Source organism: Natrix helvetica (assembly GCF_964273705.1).
Source record: "Natrix helvetica genome assembly, chromosome: 6".
NCBI lineage: Eukaryota > Metazoa > Chordata > Lepidosauria > Squamata > Natricidae > Natrix > Natrix helvetica.
This window is the reverse complement of record NC_138553.1, coordinates 28037527-28064349: the sequence shown is the minus strand read 5'-3', so window position 1 is coordinate 28064349 and position 26823 is coordinate 28037527. Positions and strand designations below refer to the sequence as shown.

Below are 26823 nucleotides of genomic sequence, written 5' to 3'. Positions count from 1 at the left end.
ACTGCCAGTTTGCTCGTGCGTGCGCTACGAGCGCATGCACAGTTCAATGAAAATTGTTCTGAGCATGCTCAGAACTCCAAAACAAGATGGCGGCAGCGACGGTGGCAACTGGGGTACCAGTTCGGAGGCGTGTCCAGTCTGGGTCGCTGCTGGTTCTGTGACCCAGGCCAGCATACCACTACCGGTTCGGCTGAACCAGGCTGAACCGATAGGAACCCATCTGTGGTCTGAATATTAATAACAACAACAAAACCAACCTCAATTACAATGAAACATTACAAAATTATTAATAGCTTGTCAAAACAGGATTGACAGAAGGCAAAAGCATCGGCGCTAGGAATGTCTCTTAATATTTTATTTCTGTATTTCTAATAATATACATTAGTTCTATAATAGCACAATATTAAATAAAAATAAGCATTTTTTTTCTAAATCAAGCTTTTAATATGCAAACTGCTAAAACTGGTAATTTGGTACAATGAAATATAGTAATGCCTATAAATCGTAAGGGCTCCTAGCCATGCTTCATAATTTTAGGGGGGGGGGGAAGCATTGTATGAAGTAATACAGGATATATTTTTTAATGGGTCGACTCCACACTGGTCTAATCAGTTAATTATTACTGCTTTCTGTCAAAACATCAAGTTCCCTTGTGAATGTTTTTTAGTGGTTTTTATTTGGAAATGGCAGGTTTTGTTGAGTTGTAAATGCTGTAATCAGTTTCTCTGGTAACATGCAATTTCCATGGGAAGATATGTTTCTCAGAAGGCCAACTTCTGCCCTGCATCACCATAAGCGCAACATCCTCATCAGAAAGCAGACGGATCAGATCCCCCTCAGCGTCTCGGTAATTAAGAGCAATATCATTCCCAAATTCACGCCTGAGGGGAAAAACCAAGATATTTCATTATAAGATCAGAATCACACCAAAAAGAATGTGCCAAAACACATTTCAACTTTCTGGTCTGGAAGTGTGTCCCATCCCATGCTGTCTCTCACCTGTTTTTTTGTTGTCAGTGCCAAAGATAGACTCTGTTAGTTATTAGCAACAGATAAACAATTATCAGCTTAGCCACTGCAATATCACTCAAGAAACCTGATCTTGTCTGTGGATGCTTTCTTGGTTAATGTTAAAATGCCAAGTTAGACAGGCAAGAAAATGACATTTTCAGATACGTTCTTCAAACATTTAGCTGCTAAGTTGATTTGGATCTGTCACAGAACTTCACAATCTCAAAAAGCAAATCAGGGAATGACTTGCAGACAAATACACTATGAGGAAAGTGTGTGTGTGTCAGTGGTGAGCTGCAGGCAATACGCCCCGGTACGGGTGTACCAGAGCCTGCCCGGAGCACTGGATACCGTTCCAGTATGGAAATTAAATGACACTTGCTCTTGGAGAGGAAAGCTATGGCAAATCTAGACAGCATAGTAAAAAGCAGACACCTGACAACAAAAGTGCATATAGTCCAGGCTATGGTTTTCCCAGTTGCAATGTATGGCTGTGAAGGTTGGACCATAAAAAAGGCTGAGCACCAAAGAGGCCTTTGAAGTATGCTGGAGAAGACTCCTGTGAGTCCCTTGGACTGCAAAGCAATCAAACCAGTCAGTCCTAGAGGAGATCAACCCCGACTGCTCTTTAGAAGCCAAATCCTGAAGATGAAACTCAAATACTTTGGCCACCTAATGAGAAGGAAGGACTCACTGGAGAAGATCCTAATGCTGGGAAAGATTGAGGGCAAAAGAAGAAGGGGATGGCAGAGAATGAGATGGTTGGATGGAATCACCAAAGCAGTAGGCATGAGCTTAAATGGATTCCAGAGGATGATAGAGGACAGGAAGGCCTGGAGGAACGTTGTCCATGAGGTCATGATAGGTCAGACATGACTTCACAACTAACTATCAGTTTACATATTGTGGCTTGCATCGCTTTTGTTAGGTTCTGTTGACTTTTCTGGAGGCTACACAAAGTCACTTTGATTCAGTTATGTGACCATATAAATGTTCTAAATAAAGAATGGCGGAGGGAGCCTTTTGTTTTTTTAAAGCCAGGGTAAATATTTGTTTCATAAAGTCCTAATTCTTGAACATGTTTGTGTACAAGGGAAGAGAGGAGAGTGAAAGTTGAGAGGAAAGGCACTGGTCTGGTCTGGTCACTTCTGTCGCTCCCCCCCCCCCCAATTCTTTTAGCAAGCTTTTAAAAGAGCCTGCCAAGAAATTGACTAGACAAGGGAGTTAAATCTAATCACACTCTGGAAATTGGAAACAAATCTGAGTGAAGGATATCTCTGACTGAGATCTTACTGCAGATTCTCTTACGCCCCCTTCCTGCACTCATCTGTTGTTTCACCCTCTCCAACCACCCTAAGTAGATTGAGTAAGCATCCTACCAGTTTAACAACCAGTTCACTGAGTGCACGCTTTGTGCGTGAATGCACAGTTTACAGGGAAATCACCTTCCACATTACTGCTGGGGAGGAAAACAGTTGAGGTGCGGCAATCCACTCTGCCGCGCTTTTCAGCCGGACTTCAGAAAAGGGAATATAGGTGAGTATAGCGCAGGGGCAGTCGAGCAGACCTAGCTGAAAGTCAGAGCGAACTAGTTCACTCCCAGCTGATAGTCGGAGCTACCAATTCACCCAAACCTATCCAAATTTGTAGAATCCCACCCCTGGATGGAGGAGAAAATGATGACTAATCCAGTTTCCCCAAATGTTATGATCCAAAACTGAGGAAAGAGGGAGAGATGTCTTCTCCAGTATGGGACAGTTTCAAAAACAAATTTTAGCACTGTTCCCATATAGTATTATTCCAAATTAGCACTATTCCAGACTAGTACCCTGTTTCCCCCAAAATAAGCCCTCTCTGGAAATATTGCAACACAGCAGCAGCCATGAGGTGACCATGTATAAGACCTCCCTGAAAATAAGGCCAAGCACTTATTTGGGGGGGAGGGGTCAAAAGAAAATAAGACCCTGCCTTATTTTCAGGGAAACACAGTATTATTTTGGAATGGCACTATTCTGGAATAATATTAAACTCATATCCAAAAGGAGCCTGACTCTCAGCTGAACACATCAACACAAACAATCTCCACAAAACCAAAGCTAAGTTTGACAAAAAGCATTTCTTTTCACAATTAGGAGAGCAGCTGGCAGATATTTCCCATCAGCTGATGACATTTGGCAGGAGAACAAATGAATGCCATGTGCTTTACCAATACTTTATTTGTTCAACATTAAGACTAGGAGGATGGCTATAGTTTTGAGGCAAAATAGAGATTGGCAATTGCCAATATACTTTTCTGCTTTAAGGTAGATGTGAGGAATAAGCTCAGATCCAGGAACCTGAGCTGAGAAATACATTAGAGCTAAAAGTCTGCTGCTCAGTCAAAGAATCGGCCAAAACAGGAATCATTCTTTCGAACCGAAGTAGGTGAAGACAGGCCTGCCGCTTGTGCAAATAGAGTTGTGAGCGCTTGTGAGCACACCAACTACTCACACGGAACCATCCCCTCTCCCCTCCACCCCGGGGCTGACAAGCCAAAAGGTTGAGGACCACTGGACTATAAGGCACAGGGATGCTCATGTAAAAACCTGCGTTCTTGGCTAATTTTGGAGTTGTTTTGGATAGTGAGATGGGCAGCATATAAATTTAATATATATGAATGCAAAGATTTGGAGATATCCAGACTAAAAGTTGATCGGCTTATATCTTTACCTGATTAACTCCATTAGGTCCTTGAACATCGGGATGCTGCTCAAGTCCTCTTCCACGGATATATCCCTAAAGGGGAGAGGGAAGGGTTTTTGTTTGTTTTTTTGCAGAAATTTCATACAGGAAATTTGGCAGTAAAAAAAAAACATACTACATTTAGAATATAAGTACAAAAATGGGAAAAAAGTAAATATACACACACAGTACTCTTGCCCACTAAGGAAAAATTATCACGCACATTTAAACAGCTGTACTTGGAGACAACTAAGAGAGGAGTAATCAGTCCAACAAAGCAAGGAATAAGGCAATGAGTCCACAAAGCAAAGGAACAAGACAAGAAATCCAGCGAACTCCAGAGGTCCGCAATGGCACACAAAACTTCACAAATTCAGCATTTGTTCTTGACAAAAGCCCCTCCCCAGAGTGTCTCTTTGAGTCTCAGTCCCTAGAGATGCCCTGTGAAGAGGGGAGGGGCGCTCTCCTCCCAAGTTGTATGATCAGCCTGTGCAGTTCCCGCCTCCTCTCCACTCTCCGTGCTTGGGGATCAGGAGGAGGCGGTCCTTGCTCATTGCCTGAGCACCGTAGCTCCTCATTGTCACTGCCTGCCCTCCCTTGGTCTTCCTGCCCCCCGTTCCTCCCTGCTGGCAAGCCATCCCAAGCCCAAGGGGCCTGGGGCTGCCTTGTCCTGCTCCTCCCGGATTCTTCCAAAACCAACGAGGCTGCCCCTCGATCTCCGGCATCCTCAGTTCCAGCTTGTCCTCTGAAGGAGGCATGGCACTTCCCGTCCTAATTATTTTTCAGAAGTTTCTTGTTAACTGCGTTTACAGCTATTAGAAACTTTTTGGATGAACAAGTTTTACAGCATCAGATTTGGTATCTTCAATCCTTAGCGAAAGAAATTTTAAATACAAGTTTAAGGACTTTTTTAAAAAGTCTGTTGGAATAAATAGCATAAGGGTGGTTAGAACTTTGATTTTGAAAAGTTACAATTGGATTGTATTTGAATCAGATTCAAATACAATTGAATTTGAAATAAGATTTTGGAATTAATTATAAGAATCCTTCCTGTGGGAAAATGGTTTTGTTTTGAATTCCTTTTTTTAAAAAGTGATAGAATGAGACACTGAAAGTTAGACTTTTAATGGAACCAGAAGCAACTAAAGAATGCAATTAAAGAATTAAGAATACAACTTAAATTTGACTTACTAATATAGAATGAAACAAAAAACTTTAATATCAGACATACTGTAGGATATTTTTGAACAATGGACTCAGAAATTACATTTAAGAATGTCCACTCTACAAATACATATTTAAATACATTTTTAAAGATGTGTTTAAGAGCCATGGTGGCACAGTGGTTAGAATGCAGTACTGCAAGTCCCAAGGGTGCTTTTTCAAGAGGCAACTGGATTTTCTGGGTTTTCTTTGAAACTGTTTCGCTTCTCATCCAAGAAGCTCCTTCAGTTCTGACTGGATGGTGGGCAATGGAAGGATTTATGCTCCTTACAGACAGCTGATCATTTGCATTCTTTTAGAGAGTCATTAAGGTCACCTGGAATTCATCTGTGTCATCAGGATCACCCGAGTGGTGCAAATGGGTGTAGAGCCTTCTTGGAACTGTTGAAGGGACTGTGTTGTAGACTGGAGATAGATGATATCCTAGCCCTTTCTCTCTGTTAAGAGAAGGCTGTTCAATTTTGACATACTGTAGAATGGCCTGTTTGACCTCTCTTTCAACCCAGTGGTCCTCTCTGTCCAAAATGTGGACTTAGTTATCTTCAAAAGAGTGACCTCTGTCTTTTAAATGCAGGTGGGCTGTTGAATCTAGTCCTGATGTATTTGTTTTCCTAAACAACTGCAGGCTAAGTGCAGGCTAACTCACTGCTCACTCCAGGAGTTTGATTCTGAATGGCTCAGCCTTCCATCCTTCTGAGGTTACTAAAATGAGGACCCAGATTGTTGGGGGCAATATGCTGACTCTGTAAACCACTTAGAGAGGGCTATAAAGCACTATGAAGCACTATATAGGTGTAAGTATAAATTGCTTTGTCACACTACCTGATAGAGCTAACATTGTCATCATGGTAATAGCAGCGCAACCAGTTGATTGGATCCTCTTCCTGAGGGAGATCTTTAATGACTGATACAAAGTCACACGGAAAAATTCCAGTAGCATCTCGAAGAGTTCCCTGGAATAAAACAGGGCAGGTTTTTTTTTAAAGATTATTCCCTCTTATTGACTGTATGAGACCCGAAGAGGAGAGTGTTATTGCCCACGGATATGGCCCAGGAGAGTCTTCCCAATTAAACTCAAAAGACATTCATATGGATCAAGAAAGAAAGAATGAACAGCAATAGAAGAACCCAAAGTTAGCAAGTAAGTATACATGTCTGACAATGTAGCTATGTTAATCCACCAGCCACATCTCAGAGAGCTTTGGGGAGGGGGGGGCTGTTCCAGTGAAGAAACGGTGTCAGGATGTGCCTTCTTAATGCTTTCATTGTCCTTCACATAAGCTTCTATACTCCTACTCCCCCAAAATGTAATCTCTGGAAAATAATCCATGATGCCTTGTGTTCCGTTTACGATGCAATGATGAGGAGAATTAAAGCAGGGGTGTCAAACTCAATTGCATTGAGGGCCACATCAGGGTTGTGTTTAACCTTGGGTGGGTGGGTGGGGTGGCCAGGGTGGGCATGGCCAGCATGATGCCACTTGTGTCGGAGGCAACTGTGGTGGCCTGAGCACTCTACCAGTGAAAATGGGCTTCCGAGCTCCATTTTTGGCTGTGAAGGCCTCCTGCAACCCTCTGCCAGCAAAAACGGAGCGCCGGGGGAGGGACAGACACAAATGGGGTTGGTTCTTCACTATTTCCAGGGCAGCCCCACAGGCCAGATCTAAGTACCCTGCGATCCGGATCCAGCCGTGGGCCTTGCGTTTGACACTCCTGCATTAAAGAATCCCTGACTTAACCTGAGTTGTTGCAGGTTTCTATCATACTTGAATTCCACAGTGTCATACTAGGAGATACTGCAGTTCTGATCAATTCAGATCAGTAAGTTATGGCCACATGAGGATCCAACGATATTTACCTCAAACCAATCTTTATTTATCCTGCTGAGTAAATAGATCAAGTCTCCTTTCTTGAAGCTCAATTCTGGTTTATTGGAGGCAGTAAAATCAAACAGTGCCTATGGGAAAGATTCAAATTGTAGGAGATCAAATTACAAAATTACAGAAATTGGGCATAATCTATATTCCCAGAAACTAAGCATTGTATCACAATAGTTTAAAGACCTTGAAGATATTTGTGCATCTTGTATTAGAAAACCTATATCTGGATTGTACCAGTTGTATACCACTATGTGTAGCAACTTTGCCCTCTTACAAGTTTCTGCCAATATTTCCCTACTGCAGAATTATACCATACCATGATAACACTGATTGATAGATTTCATGGCTCTAAAAGAAAATGACCAGTGAATTACAGTTTTAGCAAAAGTAATTTTAAGAACTCTAACCTTCTATGTAATACATTTCAGTTGTCATAAGAAAGGCGGAAATATGCATTCAACTGTTTCAGAAAAGAAAAAGAGAGAGGGAGGGAGGGAGGGAGGGAGGGAGGAAAGAAAGAGAGAGAGAGAGAGAGAGAGAGAGAGAGAGAGGGAAAGAAGAAATCTGCCTGTTCTTATCTATCACTGCTCTATCCACCTATTTGTGCATAACACCAATTTGGCATTTTTCAGATATGGTGGAACTGCAACTGTTGTTTAAGAACTTTGGGAACTGAAATTCCAATGGTATTTCAAAAAAGTAAATTGGGGAACGCTCATCAGTCATTTTTATATTTTATCTTTCCTCCTTGAAATACAGGGAAGTTTCAATTTTGACGTAAATTATCTTTTAAAATCCATATCTTATGATGAAATATGTTCAGTAATGTGTTTACATAACTATTTATATGTGGATTTTGTTACAAATATTTTGGGAATGTTAATCCAATGTTATTTAATGCAATAATATTAAATTTCTTCCTTTCTCTCTCCCTCCTTCTCCATTCTTTCTAAGTTAAGTGGGAAGGAAGAAGTGTGTGTTCCTACTGCCTCTATTATTGAAAAAGGATCCTCTGCCGGGTATTGAAAGAGGATCCTCTGGCCGGGTGAATAGTGACACATTCAGAGAAATGTCTTCATAGCTGTTAGAAATTCTGTTTATATAACCCTACCAAAGAAACAAAGTGCACAGTCACCATGTGCTTTACTGCTTACGTGTGACAGGAAACAAGAAACTTTTATACAAATAAAATGCATAGAGTGTATACCATAGATGCAAACATATAAGCACTGCCATCTACTACTTGGCTATAGTTGTTGCACAAAATACATAAAAGCCATATATGCTAACAATAATGTTAGACAACATAGCAAATGAGGCACTCACCTCCACTCGTGGAGCTGCCAATCTGTCAAACCCTGGTTCTTGGGGACTCACACTCTTGCTATCATAAAGAAGAGAGAAAGAGTATTTCACCAGCTCCACAGAGTTAGCATTTCAACCAGCTGAATGTTTATTAACTAGACTAGGAAGTTAGTAAGACCTGTCTCCTATGTTTGTTGCATACTCACACACGGCGAGTGCGAGGACGTAGCCTTCTCAGTCCTTGAGGTATCTGTTCACTGTCAAACTCTGACTGACAGAAAAATAAGCGGATATCTTCATCTAGCAACACACAGGGTAGCAAGCTAAGTAGCTTCTGTATCAATGAATAAAAAAAAATCAAAGTGAGAAATGGACAGTTTCTGCCTTGACATTTTACAAATGGAAAAAATCTTTCTGGGGAAAGGGTTGAAACACTCCCCTCCTATTCCATCTAGACCCCATGCAAGAGGGAAGTGCCCAGTATCCCTATTCCTTAAGCCCGCACATATGCTCATCATTGATGAGGGCTCTTTATTATCAACACTGTAAGAAGCTTGGAGAATCTGCAGGAACGGATTTAAAAAAAATTGAAATGACAACCATAATTATGCAATTGAAGTTCTGTTTTTTCAATCAAACTCCCATCCCTTTTTTAAAAATTTTTTACAAATCCCCACCTCTTTTTTATTTTTATTTTTTTACAACTTCTCCCAGATATCCAGCAGGATTGTTGGGGAGTTTGGAATGGTCTATAGCTGTGATGGCGATCCTATGACATGCATGCCAGAGGTGGCACACAGTGCCCTCTCTGAAGGAGTGCGAACTGTAACCCCAGTTCAGCTCCACTGTGCATGCATGCATGCCTCCCGCCGGCCAGCTGTTCTTCAGGTCTAGGATGCTTGTGGGAGGCATGCTTGCATGTGTGGGGACGGGGCATATGTGGGGCTTGCACAAACATGCATGGGGCACGTCCAGGGGTGGCGCTTGCATGCACAGGAGGCAGGGTAAATGCAGGGGAGCTGGGCACACATGCATGCACTTTCGGCACTTGGTCTGGAAGAGGTTCGCCATCACTGATCTATAGTTATGTTGACATTGTACGTAGGATTAACAGCTTTGGTTATAATGTCCTGTCTCAGGTCACCAGACATTTTGGCGGGGCGGAGGGGGGTGAGACTTAGAAGTGTCTCTACTCTCTTGCGATTAAATTAAATTTGGACTATGAAAGGCTGCATAGGATGCTAGAAGTGTGTAACCATTTCTGGAGAATTGTGTAATCTTGCATAATGTCCCAAGCATCCAAAACTCTTCAACAACACCAATACATTTCAACATTCCCCCCCCCCCAAAAAAATGGCTACTTTCAATTTGTTGGGGGTGCTGAACATCATTTGGAGTGCTAATGGATACTCCAACAGCCTCAATCTTTATGATGCCAACTCCTGCACAAATATTGGGCGACTGTTTCTGATTTAAAGTGCAGATCTGCAAGTATTCTAGCTATGGTTTCTGCTCTTAGCAGTTGCAGAATTCAGTCAACTGGTTTCTAACTGGATTAGTAGCCTGCAAGAAATTGTGAAATGGCTCAGAGAAACAAACAACCACAAAGGGGAATGGAGGGCTCAAAAAATAAATGTTTCCTATATGTTTTTCTCTTCTCCTGCCGTGCTATAGGTTGCAAGTAGACTAAAGTCATCAAGGTAACCCAGCAGCAAATGACTTAATGTTATATACAAGAGAAAATAATGCAAAAATCCATGTTTTTTAGTTTAATGGAATGATGCAAATGAAAGAAGAAAATATAAAACTGAGTCTATTAATTTGGAAAGTTTCCCAATTTCTATAGAACAGGTGGCAGTATCTCACATGCTATCCTAAAGCTTCTAATCCAAAAGCTTCTCTTGTGTATTAGTGTTTCTGCTGAACTTGGCCAATTAATACTGCAACAAAAGTTAATCACACAGCAAGCTCCACTACCCTGGTTTACAAGCTCAATAATAACATATGCAAGTGTGTAAAAGAAGGCACTAATCTCTGACCCAACGTTTAAGGATTCGTGCCAAATGAAGCCCACAAATCTCTGAAGGCAACCGTAACAATTAAAAGCTAATATAAAACAGAAACAGTTCAGTAATTTAGATATACTTTTGAGTTGACATGAATAAGAAAATGAATGGAAAATCAAATCTTACTACCCAGATACACATTTCACATTCATAATCCAGACAAATATAAGCACAAATGAGTTTGAATTGCATGCCTGAATAACGTAGCTCACCATGGTGCAACAATTGTTCTTTCTATAATAATATTTTACACTAAGTAACTCCATGATCAAAGCAGCAAGTCTTCCTTAAAATCCATACTTACCTTCATGTATAGGTTGAGTATTGGGATTCGGCTGTCTGCAATCTCCTTCTTTGCACCAACATAAACTTTTCCTGAAAAGCATTGATGTAAATAAAGAGAATGAAAAAACTCGTGAAAGGGATGTGTAGAGAAGAAAAAAAACATTAGAAAGTTTGATTGCACAGGTAGTCCTTACAAGACTTCATTTAGTGACCATTCAAAGTTAAAATGGGCAGTTTGTGATCCCAGCACCGTAGAATCATTAGTTCCTTTCACAGAATCATTGACTGCAGGATTCTCAGAAGGAAGAGATTTTGCGTTCTCATTGAATTGCAGGTTGCATGAGACAGAGCATAAGTTGTAAGTCGAGGACTATCTGCAAATTTTTCCTGAAAAGCATCAATGTAAATAAAGAGAATGAAAGTTGAATGGGATGTGTAGAGAAAAAAAAAATTAGAAAGTTTGATTGCACAGGTAGTCCTTACAAGAGTTCATTTAGTGACCATTCAAAGTTACAACCATTGCAGCATCAGCATGGTCATGTGATCAAAATTCAGACGAATGGCAACTGCTTCATATTTATGATGGTCGCCATGTCATAAGGGGGTCATGGGATCCCCTCTTGCGACCTTCTGACAAGCAAAGTCAATGGGTCAGCCAGGCTCACTTAACAACTGCATTACTAAATTAACAACTGCAGGGATTCATTTAACAAAGGTGGCAAGAAAGGTCGTAAAATGGGGGGAACTCGCTTAACAAATGTCTCACTTAGCAACATCAATTTTGGGCTCAATTGTAGCCATAAGTCGAGGACTATCTGTATATGGTTTTTTTCCCCCTTTGGGAGGTGTTTGCCAGTTGTAAAACCCATTATAAACTCTCATTGTTTCTGTAGTAATGCAACACTTATGCTCTGTCTCATGCAACCTGCAGTTCAGTGAGAACACAAAATCTCTTCCTTCTGAGAATCCTGCAGTCAATGATTCTGTGAAAGGAACTAATGATTTCTACGGTGCTGGGATCACAAACTGCCCATTTTAAATTCACAGTATTGACAACGGTTTTAATAGGATGGCAAAGACCAGTATATTTTCAAATAGAACACATGGTGAAGGAAAACCAATTCTCTATAAACAATAAGAAGCTATTGTTGAAGAGCAGCAAGGGATCTTTACCTTTGACAGCGACAACTGAAATAATTGGGGGCTTTATTTGGCGTAAGAATGCCTTCTTTGTATGCGTGTCATAAAACAAGGGAGGGACTGTTTTAAAGAACAGGAACTGATCATGTGAAATACAGTACAGGCTCTGTCATGCAGCAGAAAGAATTTTTCTTAGTAACAGGAGAGACAAAGGCAGAAGTTGAAGAATAAATGATGAAAAGAGATATTTTAAACTATGGGGTATAAGGAAAGGTGAAGAATTAGGTTCTTCCTTGAGTTTTTTAGCTAACATAATATTCATATCCTGGAGAGACAGGCAGGCAGGCAAACAAACGGAGTTGTTAAACCCACCCAACTCCAGGATAGTGTACACTACAGAGGTGGTATTCAGGAGGTTCTGACTGGTTCTGGAGAACCGGTAGTGGAAATTTTGAGTAGTTCAGAGAACCTGTAAATATCATCCCTGACTGGCCCCGCCCTCATCTATTCTTTTTTTTTAAATACTTTTTTTTAATTTTCAAAACAAACACAACACGAAGAATCCTCCTTCTTTACATACTGTAGAAAGTGTATCAGTTGGTTACAAAAGACTTTCGTGCATCTCTTCCACAGTCATCAACCATAATTCATATTAACTCAAGTATTTTAACTCAGATATACTTATACATGTTACCATCATCATACCTCCATTTTCATTTGACTATAATTGTTTGAACGTCCTTCATCATAAAATATACCAAGATTTAATACATAACCACATACTGGCATTTCATTTACTATTTCTGAAATCCTCCAATAACACTGAATCCTTATGTCCTAATCCAACCACTGGTACACTAGGATCAATACATAGAATCAAAGCATATTAAAAGCTACCTGAACACACTCCCTAACGTGCAAAATCTCAACAGGTCCTTCATTTTTAGGGGAGGGGAATGCTTTTCCAGAAGGCAAGGGCTGCAACCCAAGAAGACTTGCTTCCTTAATCCCTTAAAATTGAAGAAGTGTGGGGAAAGATGAGACTTGACAACTGTGGAACGTCCAACACTATTTTATTGCGATTTAAACAACGGCAAGCAATACAGGAGAGAAGCCCCTTTCCTTAGCCTGACAGCTATTTATACGAAGAGCTGTCAGGCCAAGGAACCAATCAGGAGCGCAAGTCAGCCCGCCTTCAGCCATGCCGCGCCTGATTGGCTAAGGCGCAGCATGGCTGTTGCTGGCTGACAACAGGGGGAATTCCCCGGTCGTAAGTCGGGGAGGAAAGAATACAATACTCCTTCCCCCCCAGCGAGTACGCATGCGTAGCAGTGGAGCATGCGTAGTCGCTAAGATAGGCTGGGCGGCGACGGACCCGCCCAGAACGCCGCAGAACTGGGCAGACCGTCGGAGAAGGAGGTGGTGTCCGTGGGAGCTCCTCCCTGAAGGGAGTGGAGCTCCGGGCGCCATCTTGAAGGCCTACCCCAGCCGGAGGAGGAGGCGGAGACTCAGGAACAGGTAGGCAGGGCCGGGGTGGCGCGGCCGCTGGCGGGTTTGAGTCAGGGAACTTTGAATTGTTGCGAGGGACAGGCTGGCCTGATTGAGGGAAGGCCAGAGTCGGTAGCAATGGCGGAGCTGGTAGCCCAACCGGGGCTGGAACGATGGAGGGCTGTGGAAAGCGGAAGGCGCCTGGAACAGTCTCTGGCGAAACTTCTTGCGGCTTGGGCGACTGCCACGGCTGGGGAATCGGGTGCGGCACCAACCCCAGGGCCTCGGGTGGAATTGGCGAGGCCGACCCTGCGGGGTTGTTGTGTGGATCCAAAGGTTCGCGGCGCCTTAATTGATCCACGTGGCGGCGCCAGTCTGCACCGTCGGCGGTCCGGACCCTGTAAGAGCAGGGGCCGGTTACAAAAGTGACGGTGGCAGGCACCCACTTCAACTCCCCGGAGAAAGCCCTTGCCCATACTGGATCGCCCTCACGGAAGGAACGAGGTGGGGGTCCCAGGTTGCTCGGCTGTGCCTCAGAATAGGTTGGGTGCAACCTATCTAAGGTGGTCCGCAGGCGCCGGCCCATCAGCAGCTCAGCTGGGGTTTTGCCGGACAAGGGACACGGGGTGGAATGCTGAACCAGGAGGTAAGCAGCCACCCTCGTGGGCCAGTCGCCCTTGTCCATTCGGCCAAGGGCGTCTTTGGCCGAGCGGACAGCGCGTTCCGCCCGGCCATTGCTGGCCGGATGATATGGAGCGACGAGGGCATGCCTGATGCCTTGGGTGGCCAGGAAGCCCTGGAACACGGTGGACGCAAACTGAGGACCATTGTCCGACACAACGACGTCCGGCAAGCCGTGGGTGGCAAACAGGCGCGTCAGTGCTCGGACAGTGGCCTCGGCTGTGGTGGAGGTCATGATGATGAGCTCCACCCAGCGCGAGTAAGCGTCCACCACAACCAGGAAAACCTGACCTCGGAAAGGCCCGGCGAAGTCCAGGTGGAGGCGTGACCATGGGCCGCGGGGAATCTCCCACTCCCGCGGCGGGGCCGCCGGAGGCGCTGGACGGGAGACCTGGCAGGTCGAGCACCTGGCAACCCAGGTAGCTATCTCGTCGTCCAGACGGGGCCACCAGACATAGCTGCGCGCCAATGCCTTCATGCGCGCTATGCCAGGGTGGCCCTCATGGAGGCGAGACAGCACCTGGTCACGCAGAGTGGGTGGAATGATCACCCTGTCCCCCCACAGGAGGCACCCACTGTGAAGGGACAGCTCTAGCTGCCTGGCCTTGTAGGGGCGGTGGCCGTCGGGCACCGGCCCCCCAGGCCACCCCCGCAGAACCCAGGACATCACCTGGGAGAGGGTGGGGTCGGCCAGAGACGCTGCCGCCACATCGCCCGCAGAGAGCGGCAAGGCGAGGTCTGCAATGGCCAAAACAGACAGGCAAGGCACTGTCTGTGGGTTGGAGACGGGCAAGGGGCAGCGGCTGAGGGCATCAGCATGCCCTAGCTGCTTGCCAGGGCGGTAGACCAGGGCATACGAGTATGCCGCTAGGAACTCCACCCAACGTGTCATCCGGGGTGACAGAATGGGAGGGGTCGGACGGTCACCGGCCAGAAGCCCAAGGAGCGGCTTGTGGTCAGTGAAGAGCGTGAAATGCCGTCCGTAGAGGTATTCGTGGAACTTTTTAACCCCGGACACGGCAGCCAGAGCCTCCTTGTCGATCTGGCTGTAGTTCCTCTCCGCTGGAGAGAGTGTCCGGGAATAAAAAGCTATGGGGGCTTCTGAGCCGTTGGGAAGGACGTGGCTCAGGACAGCCCCCAAACCCACGGGGGAGGCGTCACACGCTAGAGTCAGGGGCATCCTGTCACTATATTGGACTAGGACTGCCTCTGACGTCAGCATGTCTTTGACAGCCGCGAACGCATGCGCTTCGCGGCTGCCCCAGCGCCAGGCCGCCGATCGGTCGAGCAACCGATGCAGCGGCTCGGCTAGTGACGCCTTGTGTGGCAAAAATGGCGCGTAGAAATTTAAAAGCCCCAAGAACGACTGCAGCTCCGCCTTAGTGGCGGGGGTGGGGGCGTTCTTGATGGCCGCGACTTTTGCAGGGGTGGGGTGGATTCCGTGGGCATCTATGGAGAAACCGAGGAAATCCACTTTAGGCACAGCAAATGAACATTTGCTGCGCTTTAATTTGAGACCCGCGCCCCTAAAACGGTCGAGGACCTTCCCCAGTACTTCGAGGAGTCCTGAGCGGCTGGATGCAGCGATCAGGACATCGTCGAAATAGGGTACAACGCCAGGGAGCCCATGGAGCAAACGCTCCATGAGGCTCTGGAAGATCCCCGGGGCCACGGAAACGCCAAATTGGAGGCGGCGGCAACGGAAAGCCCCTCGGTGGGTGACGATAGTCTGCGCAGCCGCCGCTTCGTCATCCACCGGGAGCTGCTGGTAGGCCTGCGCCATATCCAGTTTCGCAAAAATACAGCCCTGCCCCAAGGAGTGGAGCAGGTGCTGTACGACAGGGACTGGATAGGGGTTTGCCTGAAGGGCCAAATTGATGGTTGACTTAAAATCGGCGCAGAGGCGTATGGAACCGTCGGCCTTCACAGGGACCACTATTGGGGTCTCCCAACGCGAGTAGTCAACAGGCTCCAGTACGCCCTGCGCCAACAAGCGGTCAATCTCCTCATCAACTTTGGCCCTTAAGGCAAAAGGCACCCTGCGGGCCTTCAGCCTAATGGGAGCAACCTGGGGATCTAAGTTAAGAGAGATGGGGGTGCCCTTGTATAGTCCCAGCTGGCCGTCAAAGACGTCCGCGTAGGCGGAGATGACAGCAGCTACGTCAGGGGGTGTGTCTGAGATGGAGTGCACCCCCTGCACGGAGAGACCAAGGGCGGGGAACCAATCTAGCCCCAATAGAGCGGGGAGGGGCTTTTCAACCACTAGGATTGGCAGGCACCCCGAAAACCCCCCGTATTCAACCCTGACTGTATGGCAGCCCAGGGTTGGGATAAGTGACCCCTGATAGTCCCTTAAGGCCACGGGGCTAGCAGACAGCTGGCGTTTTAGGACGCCGGGGCACAGTTTCTGAAAGTCAGCCCAGGCGATTAAGGAGCGGGACGAGCCGGAGTCCACCTCCATTACACAAGGCGTGCCCTCAATGAGGACTGCCGCCTTGATTCTGTCCGCACCTGCGGAGGCCTGGTAGATCGCCTCTGCAGGGGCGGCTGCTGCAGGGCCTGGCTCCACGGTGTAACAGCTGGCCTTCGAGCGCGGCTGGCGGCGGGGCTGCTGCTGCGGTCCGGCTGTCATCTGCTGGCCTGTGGCTCCCTGGGATGGTGGTGGTGGTAACACAGCACGGCAAACTTGGGCCAGGTGCCCTTTTTTCGAGCACCGGCGGCAGATGGATGCCCGGAATGGGCAGGCTGACCGGTCGTGGCTGCCACCGCAGCCAAGGCAGGCTGTCACAGTCTGGCGCGGAGGTCGCGGATTGCGGCGCCTTTGCAGTTCTGCCAGGCGAGCCACAAGTTCTTCCTCTTCCTCAGCCGGGCTCGGGATGGGCACCAGCTGATCGATGAGGCAGGTTTGCGCTGGGGAAGATTGAAACGGGTGGCGGTCCATCTCAGCAACAGATTGCTCCGACAACTCCGCCGCCCGTGCATCAGCGACCGCCTCTGACAGGGTGATTTCTGGTCGGGCCAGGAGACGCCTCCTCAGCCGTCGGTCCCTGATGCCGCTGACGAATTGTTCAACCAGATTGTCCTCCAAGTCAGGGAACTCGCAGGGAATGGCTGTGGTCCGCAAGGACTGGAGGAACTGGCTGACGTCTTCGTGCGGCTTCTGGACGCACTGACGGAAAGCGTATCGCCTGGTGATCTTCGATGGGGTCGGGGCGTAATGTCCCTTCAGCTTGGCCATCAGCGTGTCCCAGTCTAGGTCGTGGACTGGCACAGGGGCTGCCAACGCCCGGGCGGCGTTGAACATAGGGGTTCCGCAGCTACTGAGGAAGAAGCTGCACTTCTCCTCCATCGGAATACCCCGCTTCCCGTTGGCTCGCAGGAAGCATTCAAAACGCTCCAAAAACCCCGTCCATCCCTCTCCGTCGGTGCCGAAGGGAGCGAACGGGGGAAGCGAAGACATAGCGGCTTGGAGTTGTGCGGCTCGGGGAGCTAAACTCAAGCGGCTGAGTAACAGAGGTCGGGTTCCGTCAGGGTCATCGCCTCAGCACGATCCCACCTTCGTCGCCAGTGAAGAAGTGTGGGGAAAGATGAGACTTGACAACTGTGGAACGTCCAACACTATTTTATTGCGATTTAAACAACGGCAAGCAATACAGGAGAGAAGCCCCTTTCCTTAGCCTGACAGCTATTTATACGAAGAGCTGTCAGGCCAAGGAACCAATCAGGAGCGCAAGTCAGCCCGCCTTCAGCCATGCCGCGCCTGATTGGCTAAGGCGCAGCATGGCTGTTGCTGGCTGACAACAGGGGGAATTCCCCGGTCGTAAGTCGGGGAGGAAAGAATACAATAAAAATTACGATATTTAGTTGATGGGACCTGGAGTGCTCCCATATGCGAAAACAACTTAACAGACTAAGACAGCTTGGAAACTATGTTTCTAAAAACATATGAGGTTTACATACTCCAGATTGGGATAATTTGGGGCTAGAATGTGGGGGCTGGAGATGTGCTACTTAGAGGAGGGCCTCCTGTGGAAATCTACAAATTTGGCTACTGCAAATAAAAGTGTAGGTTGAGTCTGATTTTTTTTAACATGGCTTTTCATTTAGAATTGAAGGGGGGGGAATAGCCACCAAAAATAATAAGACACATCTATTGGAAAGCCGCTTAATAACATATAACAAACCTAAGCATTCCCAGATTAGCCTAAATTGTATATATTTATTCATTCATTTATTCATTTATTTTTTTTATTCCAGACTCCAATTGACTGTAGGCAGCTCACAAAGTATAAAAGAACATAAACACAATGAATAAAAATACAATAAATATTACTCCCAAAAGAATTACAAAATACAGTCATTACGCCATGATGATTTCGAAAGTGATATTCAAATTAGGGGAGCATTCCAGATGGCAAGGGGTATTTGGGAGTTCAGAAGAAACTGCAAAAGCAAAGGAATCCGTCATTTGAATCACTGTATTATCATAATCTTAAAATCTTCTGCATTGATCAATCTTTTACTATATGACCATTAAGTGTACGATCCCAGTACCAGATAATCAAGGAAGAAAATGTAGCTGCAGGACCAGAAAGGTTTTGTGGTTTACCTGGAAGGGTAGGAAGCATGCAGGTGAAGCTGCTCTTTTTACTTTCTGCACCATATCTTTCTTCCAGTTTGGCATGCAAGCTATAGAACTGGCGGTAACGCCGAAATATCATGTATCTGTTCTTGCCTTTTGTTTTCACCTCAATCACAAATACCTAGAAAAGAAGAATTGAAAATTCCTGACATCTCCAGTTAAAAGGAATTTTAGACAACACAAATAAATTTCTACCTAAACTGCTGAAGAATTGGTCTAGTCTTCATATAAACCTCGTAACTCCTTAATACAAGCAAAGGGATTCAGGAAAATAGAAATATGTAAATGTCTTTTCTATATGTGTCCTCCATCATGCAAGATGGTTTTCATTCAACACTAATTATATACTATGACCATTAATGCTTGGTTTAGTTTAGAATAATGTTCAATTGAATGAATAAACGTTAGATGCCCATACATCTTCTCTTCTATCTTTTCTTGATAGAATAAAAACAAGTATGATTGTAACTGGAATCACATATCATACTAAGATTATTTGTTTTAACCATAACGGGCTGATTTTTAGCTTTCCAGATATTTTGGGCTAGAAATTATCATTGCATTCTAACTCTCAAATACCAATTCTTGGCTAGAAGTCTGGTTCTTGTATACCTAACATATCTGCTGGATGTCAAAACTGGAATTGGCTATTCTAAGCCATAGACTGTGGTTTACAAATCACAATAGTTGAGATCCTCATGCTATCTCACAAAAAAGCAAATGTTATGTAGTGAATATCTATGTCTGCCTAAAGACACTCATGTCACCTGAACATAATTGCTTGGAATTTGCTTCGATGACACCAAGCTGGCAGGAATAGCCAACACTCCAAAAGATAGGCTAAAGATACAGAAGGATCTTGACAAACTTGAACATTGGGCACTATCTAATAAAATGAAATTCAATGGTGAAAAGAGTAAGGTTCTACATTTAGGCAAGAAAAACAAAATGCACAGATACAGTATAGGTGGTATCTTGCTCAAGAGTAGTAACTGTGAAAGGGATCTTGGAGTCCTAGTGGACAACCATTTAAATATGAGCCAGTAATGTGCAGCAGCTGCCAAAAAAGCCAACAGAATTCTAGGCTACATCAACAGAGGGATAGAATCAAGATCACGTGAAGTGTTAATACCACTTCATAATGCCTTGGTAAGGCCACACTTAGAATACTGCATTCAGTTTTGGTCACCACGATGTAGAAAAGATGTGGAGACTCTAGAAAGAGTGAAGAGAAGAGCAACAAAGATGATTAGGGGACTGGAGACTAAAACATATGAAGGACGGTTACAGGAACTGGGTATGTCTAGTTTAATAGAAAGAAGGACTAGGGAAGACATGATAGCAGTGTTCCAATATCTCAGGGGTTGCCACAGAGAAGAGGGAGTCAAACTATTTTCCAAGGCACCTGAAGGTAGAACAAGAAGCAATGGGTGGAAACTAATCAAGGAGAGAAGCAACTTAGAACTGAGGAGACATTTCCTGACAGTTAGAACAATTAATCAGTGGAACAACTTTCCTCCAGAAGTTGTGAATGCCCCAACACTGGAAGTCTTTAAGAAGATGTTGGATAGCCATTTGCCTGAAACAGTATAGGGTTTCCTGCCTGGGGTTGGACTAGAACCTCAGGGTCTCTTCCAACTCTGTTATTGTATTGTATTGTACATTCCACAGGGCAGGGGTCAGGGCAGAAAAAATTCTTCTCTTAGAGGGTGCCTTTCCCCTGCCTGACTGGAATTTCTTGACTAATGCAGCATGCAACATGCCCCTTCCATCACAATGAGTGGAGTGGATCAATTCCATTGGGGTGAGATGGTTCCTCAAGTAGCCTAGACCCATACCATAAAAGGCTTTAAAGCAGTGGTGAAATTCAATTTTTTTTACTACCAGTTCTGTGGGCATGGTTTGGTGGGCGTGGCAGGGTAAAGATACTGCAAAATCCTCATTCCCTCCCCACTCTGGGGCCAGCCAGAGGTGGTATTTGCTGGTTCTCCGAACTGCTCAAAATTTCCGTTATCGGTTCTCCAGAACTGGTCAGAACCTGCTGAATTTCACCCCTGCTTTAAAGGTCATAATAAACACCTTGAACTGAACCCGGAAGTAGACCAGCAAAACAGTAAAGCTCGCACATTAGCGGTGTTACAGGGACACCCTAAGGAACTGTCCATGCAGCTGCATTTTGCAGCAGCTATAGCTTATGAATATTCTTCAAGGGTGGCCCCATGTAAACCCCATTGCAGTAGTCCAAACATGAGATGACCAAGGCATGAATGACTGAACACAGGGACTCACAGTCCAGGAAAGGGCACAACTAGTGCACAATGTGAAGGCTCTCCTAGCAACAACTGGCACCTGTTCCTTGAAAGGAGTCATAAGTCTCAGAAAAATTGTGCACATGATCTGTCTGGGGCAGTGCAACCCCAGACAGAACTAAAGGCATTAAAGTCCTGAGTCCCAAATCCCATACATCCATAACCATAATCAGTCTTACCAGGGTTCAGTCAAAGCTATATGCCTTCACTTTATATATATTTTAAAGGTATTTATCTGCATATGTGGCCAGTCATTTGACCTATGGCTGGATAATCTGGACCTTCACCATGTCTCCTGCTTCCCAGTAAATAATTTGAAGACCAGGGTAGAGGAAGCAAAACAAGATTGTCAGGGGATGTTTTTCCTTTTATTCCCAAAGGGTTGTCTTGCTAGTAAGGGTTAACTTTATTGAGTGTGATGTATGGATCCACCTAGTGCTTTTGCTTCCATTTTTAATAAACTATTATTAATGTTAACTCTGGCTAAGGAAAATCTTCCCTAACTTTGCACCCTTCAGTTGCGTTCTGTGGACATGTTGACTGAAAGTTAATGAAGTGAAATCCAACATATCTGAATTTCATAGCACTGAAGAAGGCTGATTTAAGTGAATAATCTTAACCATAGTTTAAATGGGCCATTTGTCCTGTATCATTTTTAACAAACATTGATCGCAGAATGTTCAGGTTAAAATGCTGATAATGAAGGAAAACCTTTCTAAACTTTCCCATCTCAAGGGAGAGGAAGAGACCTATGAGCTTGTTTAAGCAATAGTGAATCTTGGTTTGATATTACCTCCAATTGCAGATTTAAGAGAGTTTTCTACATCTCTGAAGTTTCTATGGAAATTCTCAGTCATCTAAGCCATGGTTATACCAAAGGTGCTTTTTCAAAACTTTTGAAGAAGTTCTGAAAAAGCCTCTTGAATGAGAAGTGAAACAACCTCAAACAAAAATATCCAGTTGCCTTTTGAAAACGGACCTTTGGGATCTCCAAAGTTTCTAATATTTATGGTGTGATAAATATCAGCAATTGATGGTGAAACCAGTAGAACAAATCCAATGAAATTAGTCATTTCACCTTAAGAGCCCTTTTAAGAAATAGTGGGCTTTCTCTACTTTCACTCACCCCACGCCTGGTGTAGCATAGATCAACATACACAAGAAAAATATTTTCTTACGTAATAACTGGAGAAACCTCTCTTCTCTTCAACATCTGCAATATTTGCAGAAACAGGTACATCATCTGGAAGCTGGTCAAAGTCACTAAAATATACATGAAAACGATTATTATAGCAGGTGAGAATCTATGTTGATGATCATACATTTCTAAATGCGTATTTTTCATTAAAGCCTAGATAATTCACCACTCTTGAAATATAGGGGCCCTTTAGTTATATTGCCCTTCCAACCACTCTGGTTGGGACTTATGGGAAAAGGAGCCTAGCACATTAGGAAGACACTAGGTCGGAATGACTGCTTACAAAGTCCTGCAATTTTTTTTCTTGGGTGGGATGTGTGTGTATATTTCTGCATGATAGGGGGTGTCATTTAAGGAGGTTCTGAAAGCATCCAAAGGTAGCAACGATGAGTTATTAGTGTATTATTTTCATCCTTTTAATAGCAAGGAGACAGGGCTGTAGGGATTTACTGTTACAGGTGCCAAAGCAGAGGTGGGTCGCTCCTGGTTTAGCCCAGTTCAGCCAAACCAGTAGTGGAATTCAGGCCTGGGTCACAGAACCGACAGCGATCCAGGCCTGCTATGATCCTGAACTGGTTCCTTCGCTGACACTGGGCTGAAGCCATTTTGGATTTTAGTGACTGCATGTGTGCAGTTCACTGTAAATTGTTCTGCGCATGTGCAAAGAATAATTTACATTGAACAGCATGCGCGCGCACAGTCTGGCGCGCATTGCAAACCGGTAGTGAAACCAGCAGCAACCAAGGGTGGGTTCCTGCCAGTTCTAACCTCTTCTATAGAAGAGGTTCCACAAATCTACAGTGCCGTTTAGAACCGGTTCCAGCTCCCTCCCCCCGCCCATCCGCACATCATCAAGATGAAGAGCGAGAGGAGGAATTCTGGGAGTTGAAGTCCACAAGTCTTAAAGCTGTCAAGCATGAACACCCCTGAAGTTTTTTTTCTCTAAAGGGTTAGGGGTGCAAGGGTCTTGTAACTTGACAGCTTTAGGTTTAGGTTTATTTGGATTTATATGCCGCCCTTCTCCAAAGGACTCAGGGTGGCATACAACATTAAAAACACACATCACAAAAGTTAAAAAAAGATTAAACCCAATTCCAAAAAGACCAAACCGATTTTTTTTAAAAAAAGAAACAGTACATTTAAAATAAATTAAAATTAACATTAATATTAACAGGCCAGGCCGGCTTGCTGGAAAAGCCAACTTTTTAGGGTGCGTCGGAAGGACCGGAGGTCAGGGATTATGCGGAGCTCCGGGGGCAGCGCATTCCAGAGGGAAGGCGCTCCCACAGAGAAGGCTCTCCCCCTGGGGGTCACCAGCCGACACTGCTTGGCCGACGGCACCCTGAGGAGGCCAACTCTGTGGGATCGTACTGGACGGTGGGAGGCTACTGGTGGCAGTAGGTGGTCTCGCAGGTACCCTCGGCCTAAGCCATGGAGCGCTTTAAAGGTCATAATCAATACCTTGAATCGCACCCGGAAAACAACCGGCAACCAGTGCAGGCCGCCTAGAAGGGGTGTGACATGGGAGCACCTAGGTACCCCCATGACAACCCGCGCAGCCGCATTCTGGACCGGCTGAAGCCTCCGGGTGCTCTTCAAGGGCAGCCCCATGTAGAGAGCATTGCAGTAGTCCAGGCAAGAAAGGACGAGGGCATGAGTGACTGTGCACAGAGCATCCCGATCCAAGAAGGGGCTCAACTGGCGTACCAGGCGAACCTGGTAAAAGGCCCCCCTCGTCACGGCCGTCAGGTGTTCTTCTAAACTAAGCCGCGTATCCAGGAAGACTCCCAGATTGCGAGCCTTCTCTGAGGGGGCTAAAATTTCTCCCCCTATCATCAAAGATGGAACAAGATGTACAAATCAGGATGCCGGGAACCACAGCCACTCAGTCTTGGAGGGATTGAGCTTGAGTCTGTTCCTCCCCATCCAGATCTGCACAGGCTCCAGGCATCGGGACATCACATTGAGGGCATCATTTGGGTGGTTTGGGGTAGAGATGAAAAGTTGGGTATCATCAGCATATTGATGATACCGTACCCCAAAACCACGGATGATCTCGCCCAGCGGTTTCATGTATATGTTGAACAGGAGGGGTGAGAGAACCGACCCCTGGGGCACCCCACAAGTGACGCGCCTGGGGGTCGATCTCTGCCCTCCAGTCAACACAAACTGTGACCGATCCGACAGGTAGGAGGAGAACCACCGTAAAACGGTGCCCTCCACTCCCAACCCCCCGAGTCGTCGGATAGGATACCATGGTCGATGGTATCGAAAGCCGCCGAGAGGTCTAATAGGACCAAAATGGAGGAACAACCCCCATCTCTGGCCCTCCAGAGATCATCTACCAATGTTGGCTCAGAAACTCTGGCATTTGAAGCACACATGTCTCTGTCCTGGGCCACGTCCAGCCAGTCACATGGCTGGCAAGCCACTCCCACAAAGCAGGCCACACCTACAGAAAAGGTTCTAAAAAAATTTGAAACCCACCACTGGCAGCAACTCACCCCTGTGCCAAAGGTACTTTACAGGAGACTTTCTATTTGCAACTCTATCTCAGACAGGAAAATATCTTGGACTGAGCTGTCATATGTGCATTTGAAAAAGAAAAAAAGAAGAAGAAGCAGCAATAGGGTACAATCAGAACAAAGAGAACACCAATACCCAGACGTTCTTCTCTTATCGCAACTGAAGCTGCATCACTTTTTTTTTAAAATCTGAACATCTTATGCCAACTTTGAAAAGGTATTGAGCCTGAGGCAAAGGCACATTAAGAAGCCCTTTGGAGAAAGAATGAAAATGACTCACCTCTCATCTCGTAGCTGCTTTGGATGAGACATTCCTCCAGGCCTTTGCCTTGCAAGACCCCAAAAGAGCCAATAAATTAAAGGTATTTCCTCTATACTTCAAGCAGCTCAGCAGCAACCTGTGGGGTGGAGGTGGGCAAGAGAAGGGGGTGTGTTCCATCCAAGCTCTCTACCTTGGTTAAGGCACTGTAACTACACTGCAAGGCTTCAGCAATCTCTGCCTAGTAGCTTATTTCTAACTTTCCGGAAATATGCTTTTTCTTGGTTCTCTCCCCACCCTTGGCCATTTGAGGAAGTGCAACCGAAAGCAACCCTTTGAAACAGAATATAAGGCATGACAAACGTGCCTGTGTCAAAAATACCTTTCCCTTAAGAGAAAGCCCATGAGGACAAGTTACAGCTGAAATGAGTTTTACACCAAGTTTCAGTTTTATGTGCCACATTCTGAATCCTCACATCACCGTTAAAGTGTTTAGTTTTCAGACAGTCTTTGTTTATTTATTTGCTTATTGATCTCTTGCTTTTCAGAACCGCAGTCTCCCAAGGCAGCTGACAAGCAATGTAAGCAGTACTGAATAAAAACGGACAATACTGTCTTAAAGTAAACTATTGTAGTTATTTCTACAAAACAGATCTCACCGGTGGTAAGAGGGTAGGGGTAGGTAGCCTAAGCCAGGTTTTCACCTCTTCTGTCTTCCTCCTCCTCTCTGCAAGTTATTCAATGGTATGATTTATAGAGCACCATTGCAGATCACGGGGAACCTTAATTTTGTACGACTGCAGACTAGGAAATGCCCAGAGAAACCTATGCATGACTACTGTGTTTGAAAATTAGATCAGGGCATGCATTTCATAAGAGAATCAGAGAAGAAACACAATCCAGTGATCTATATAAATAATTATTAAGTGGTTTATTCATGCATTTACTAGAATCACGTAAAGGTATGTGATCATAGGGGGTGAACTAGAAATGATGCATCTTGAATCTACTGCTGTCACTGCTAAGCAAAAGCTCTGGAGCATGAATATTCAAGGAAAAAGAGAAGGAAGTGACGGGCACTATGACTTTGGTAATAATGTAAGGATATTACAGCACAGCATAAAATCTACTTCTACTCATTTAATGGCTATTTTAAACATCTACTTATGCTATATGTATGCATGAGGAGAGACCATGAAGCTGGAATTCATTTTTGTTGGAATTGTGAATGTAACAAAGCCACACACCATCCTTGTGGTGTGTTGCATTTCTTCTATGCTATAGTTCAATTCTGAACTATAGTTCACCTTTGAAATATGGTGCTGGAGAAGACTCCTGCGAGTCCCTTGGACTGCAAGGTGATCAAAGCGGTCAGTCCTAGAGGAGATCAACCCTGGCTGCTCTTTAGAAGTCCAGATCCTGAAGATGAAACTCGAATACTTTGGCCACCTAATGAGAAGGAAAGACTCACTGGAGAAGAGCCTAATGCTGGGAAGGATTGAGGGCAAAACAAGAAGGGGGCGACAGAGAGTGAGGTGGCTGGATGGAGACACTGAAGCAGTAGACGTGAGCTTAAATGGACTCCAGAGGATAGTAGAGGACAGGAAGGCCTGGAGGAATGTTGTCTGAGGGTTCATGATGGGTCGGACATGACTTCGCAACTAACAACAAATAGTTCAATATTGTTCCCAGCATAATATTGCCATGAGAACATCACTGTTCTGTTTTGTTCATCTTATCCCAAGCTGAGAGTGAAACACTCTGAAGTTGTCATTAGTTGTACCCCTTGAAGGGTGCCATAAAGGATACTCTTTAATACAATACTGTCCCCACTACAGTTGCAAGGTTGATTAAATGTAGAATATTTTGCCACCTGCCCCATTGTCAGAAGCAATCAGAAGTGTATTTGGGGGATACATGGAGGTACAGACCAATCCCCTGCTACTAAAGAGGTTAGTAGCGTTTGTTGCTTATTTCTAGTTGTCTTGTGTTTGTCAGTTTCCACCATCCCTGCTCCTGTCCCCCAGACCCACGCACCTAGTACTGCAAGAGATGTGGTTACTCGGCCGCTGTCAAACTCAGATTCCTGC

General features: G+C 45.2%; 1 protein-coding gene across 1 annotated transcript; it reads right to left on the bottom strand.

Annotated features, from left to right (window-relative positions):
• Nucleotides 1-351: 351 nt before the first annotated feature.
• On the bottom strand, nucleotides 352-24987 carry NCF4 (neutrophil cytosolic factor 4). The gene is made up of 10 exons (XM_081957297.1): nucleotides 24755-24987; nucleotides 21930-22014; nucleotides 18410-18563; nucleotides 10511-10581; nucleotides 8347-8474; nucleotides 8162-8219; nucleotides 6814-6912; nucleotides 5779-5909; nucleotides 3721-3786; nucleotides 352-881 (listed from the first exon to the last, which is right to left on the bottom strand). Exons 1-10 carry the CDS (start codon nucleotides 24784-24786, stop codon nucleotides 674-676), a joined length of 1032 nt encoding a protein of 343 aa, XP_081813423.1. The 5' UTR covers nucleotides 24787-24987; the 3' UTR covers nucleotides 352-673.
• Nucleotides 24988-26823: the final 1836 nt, after the last annotated feature.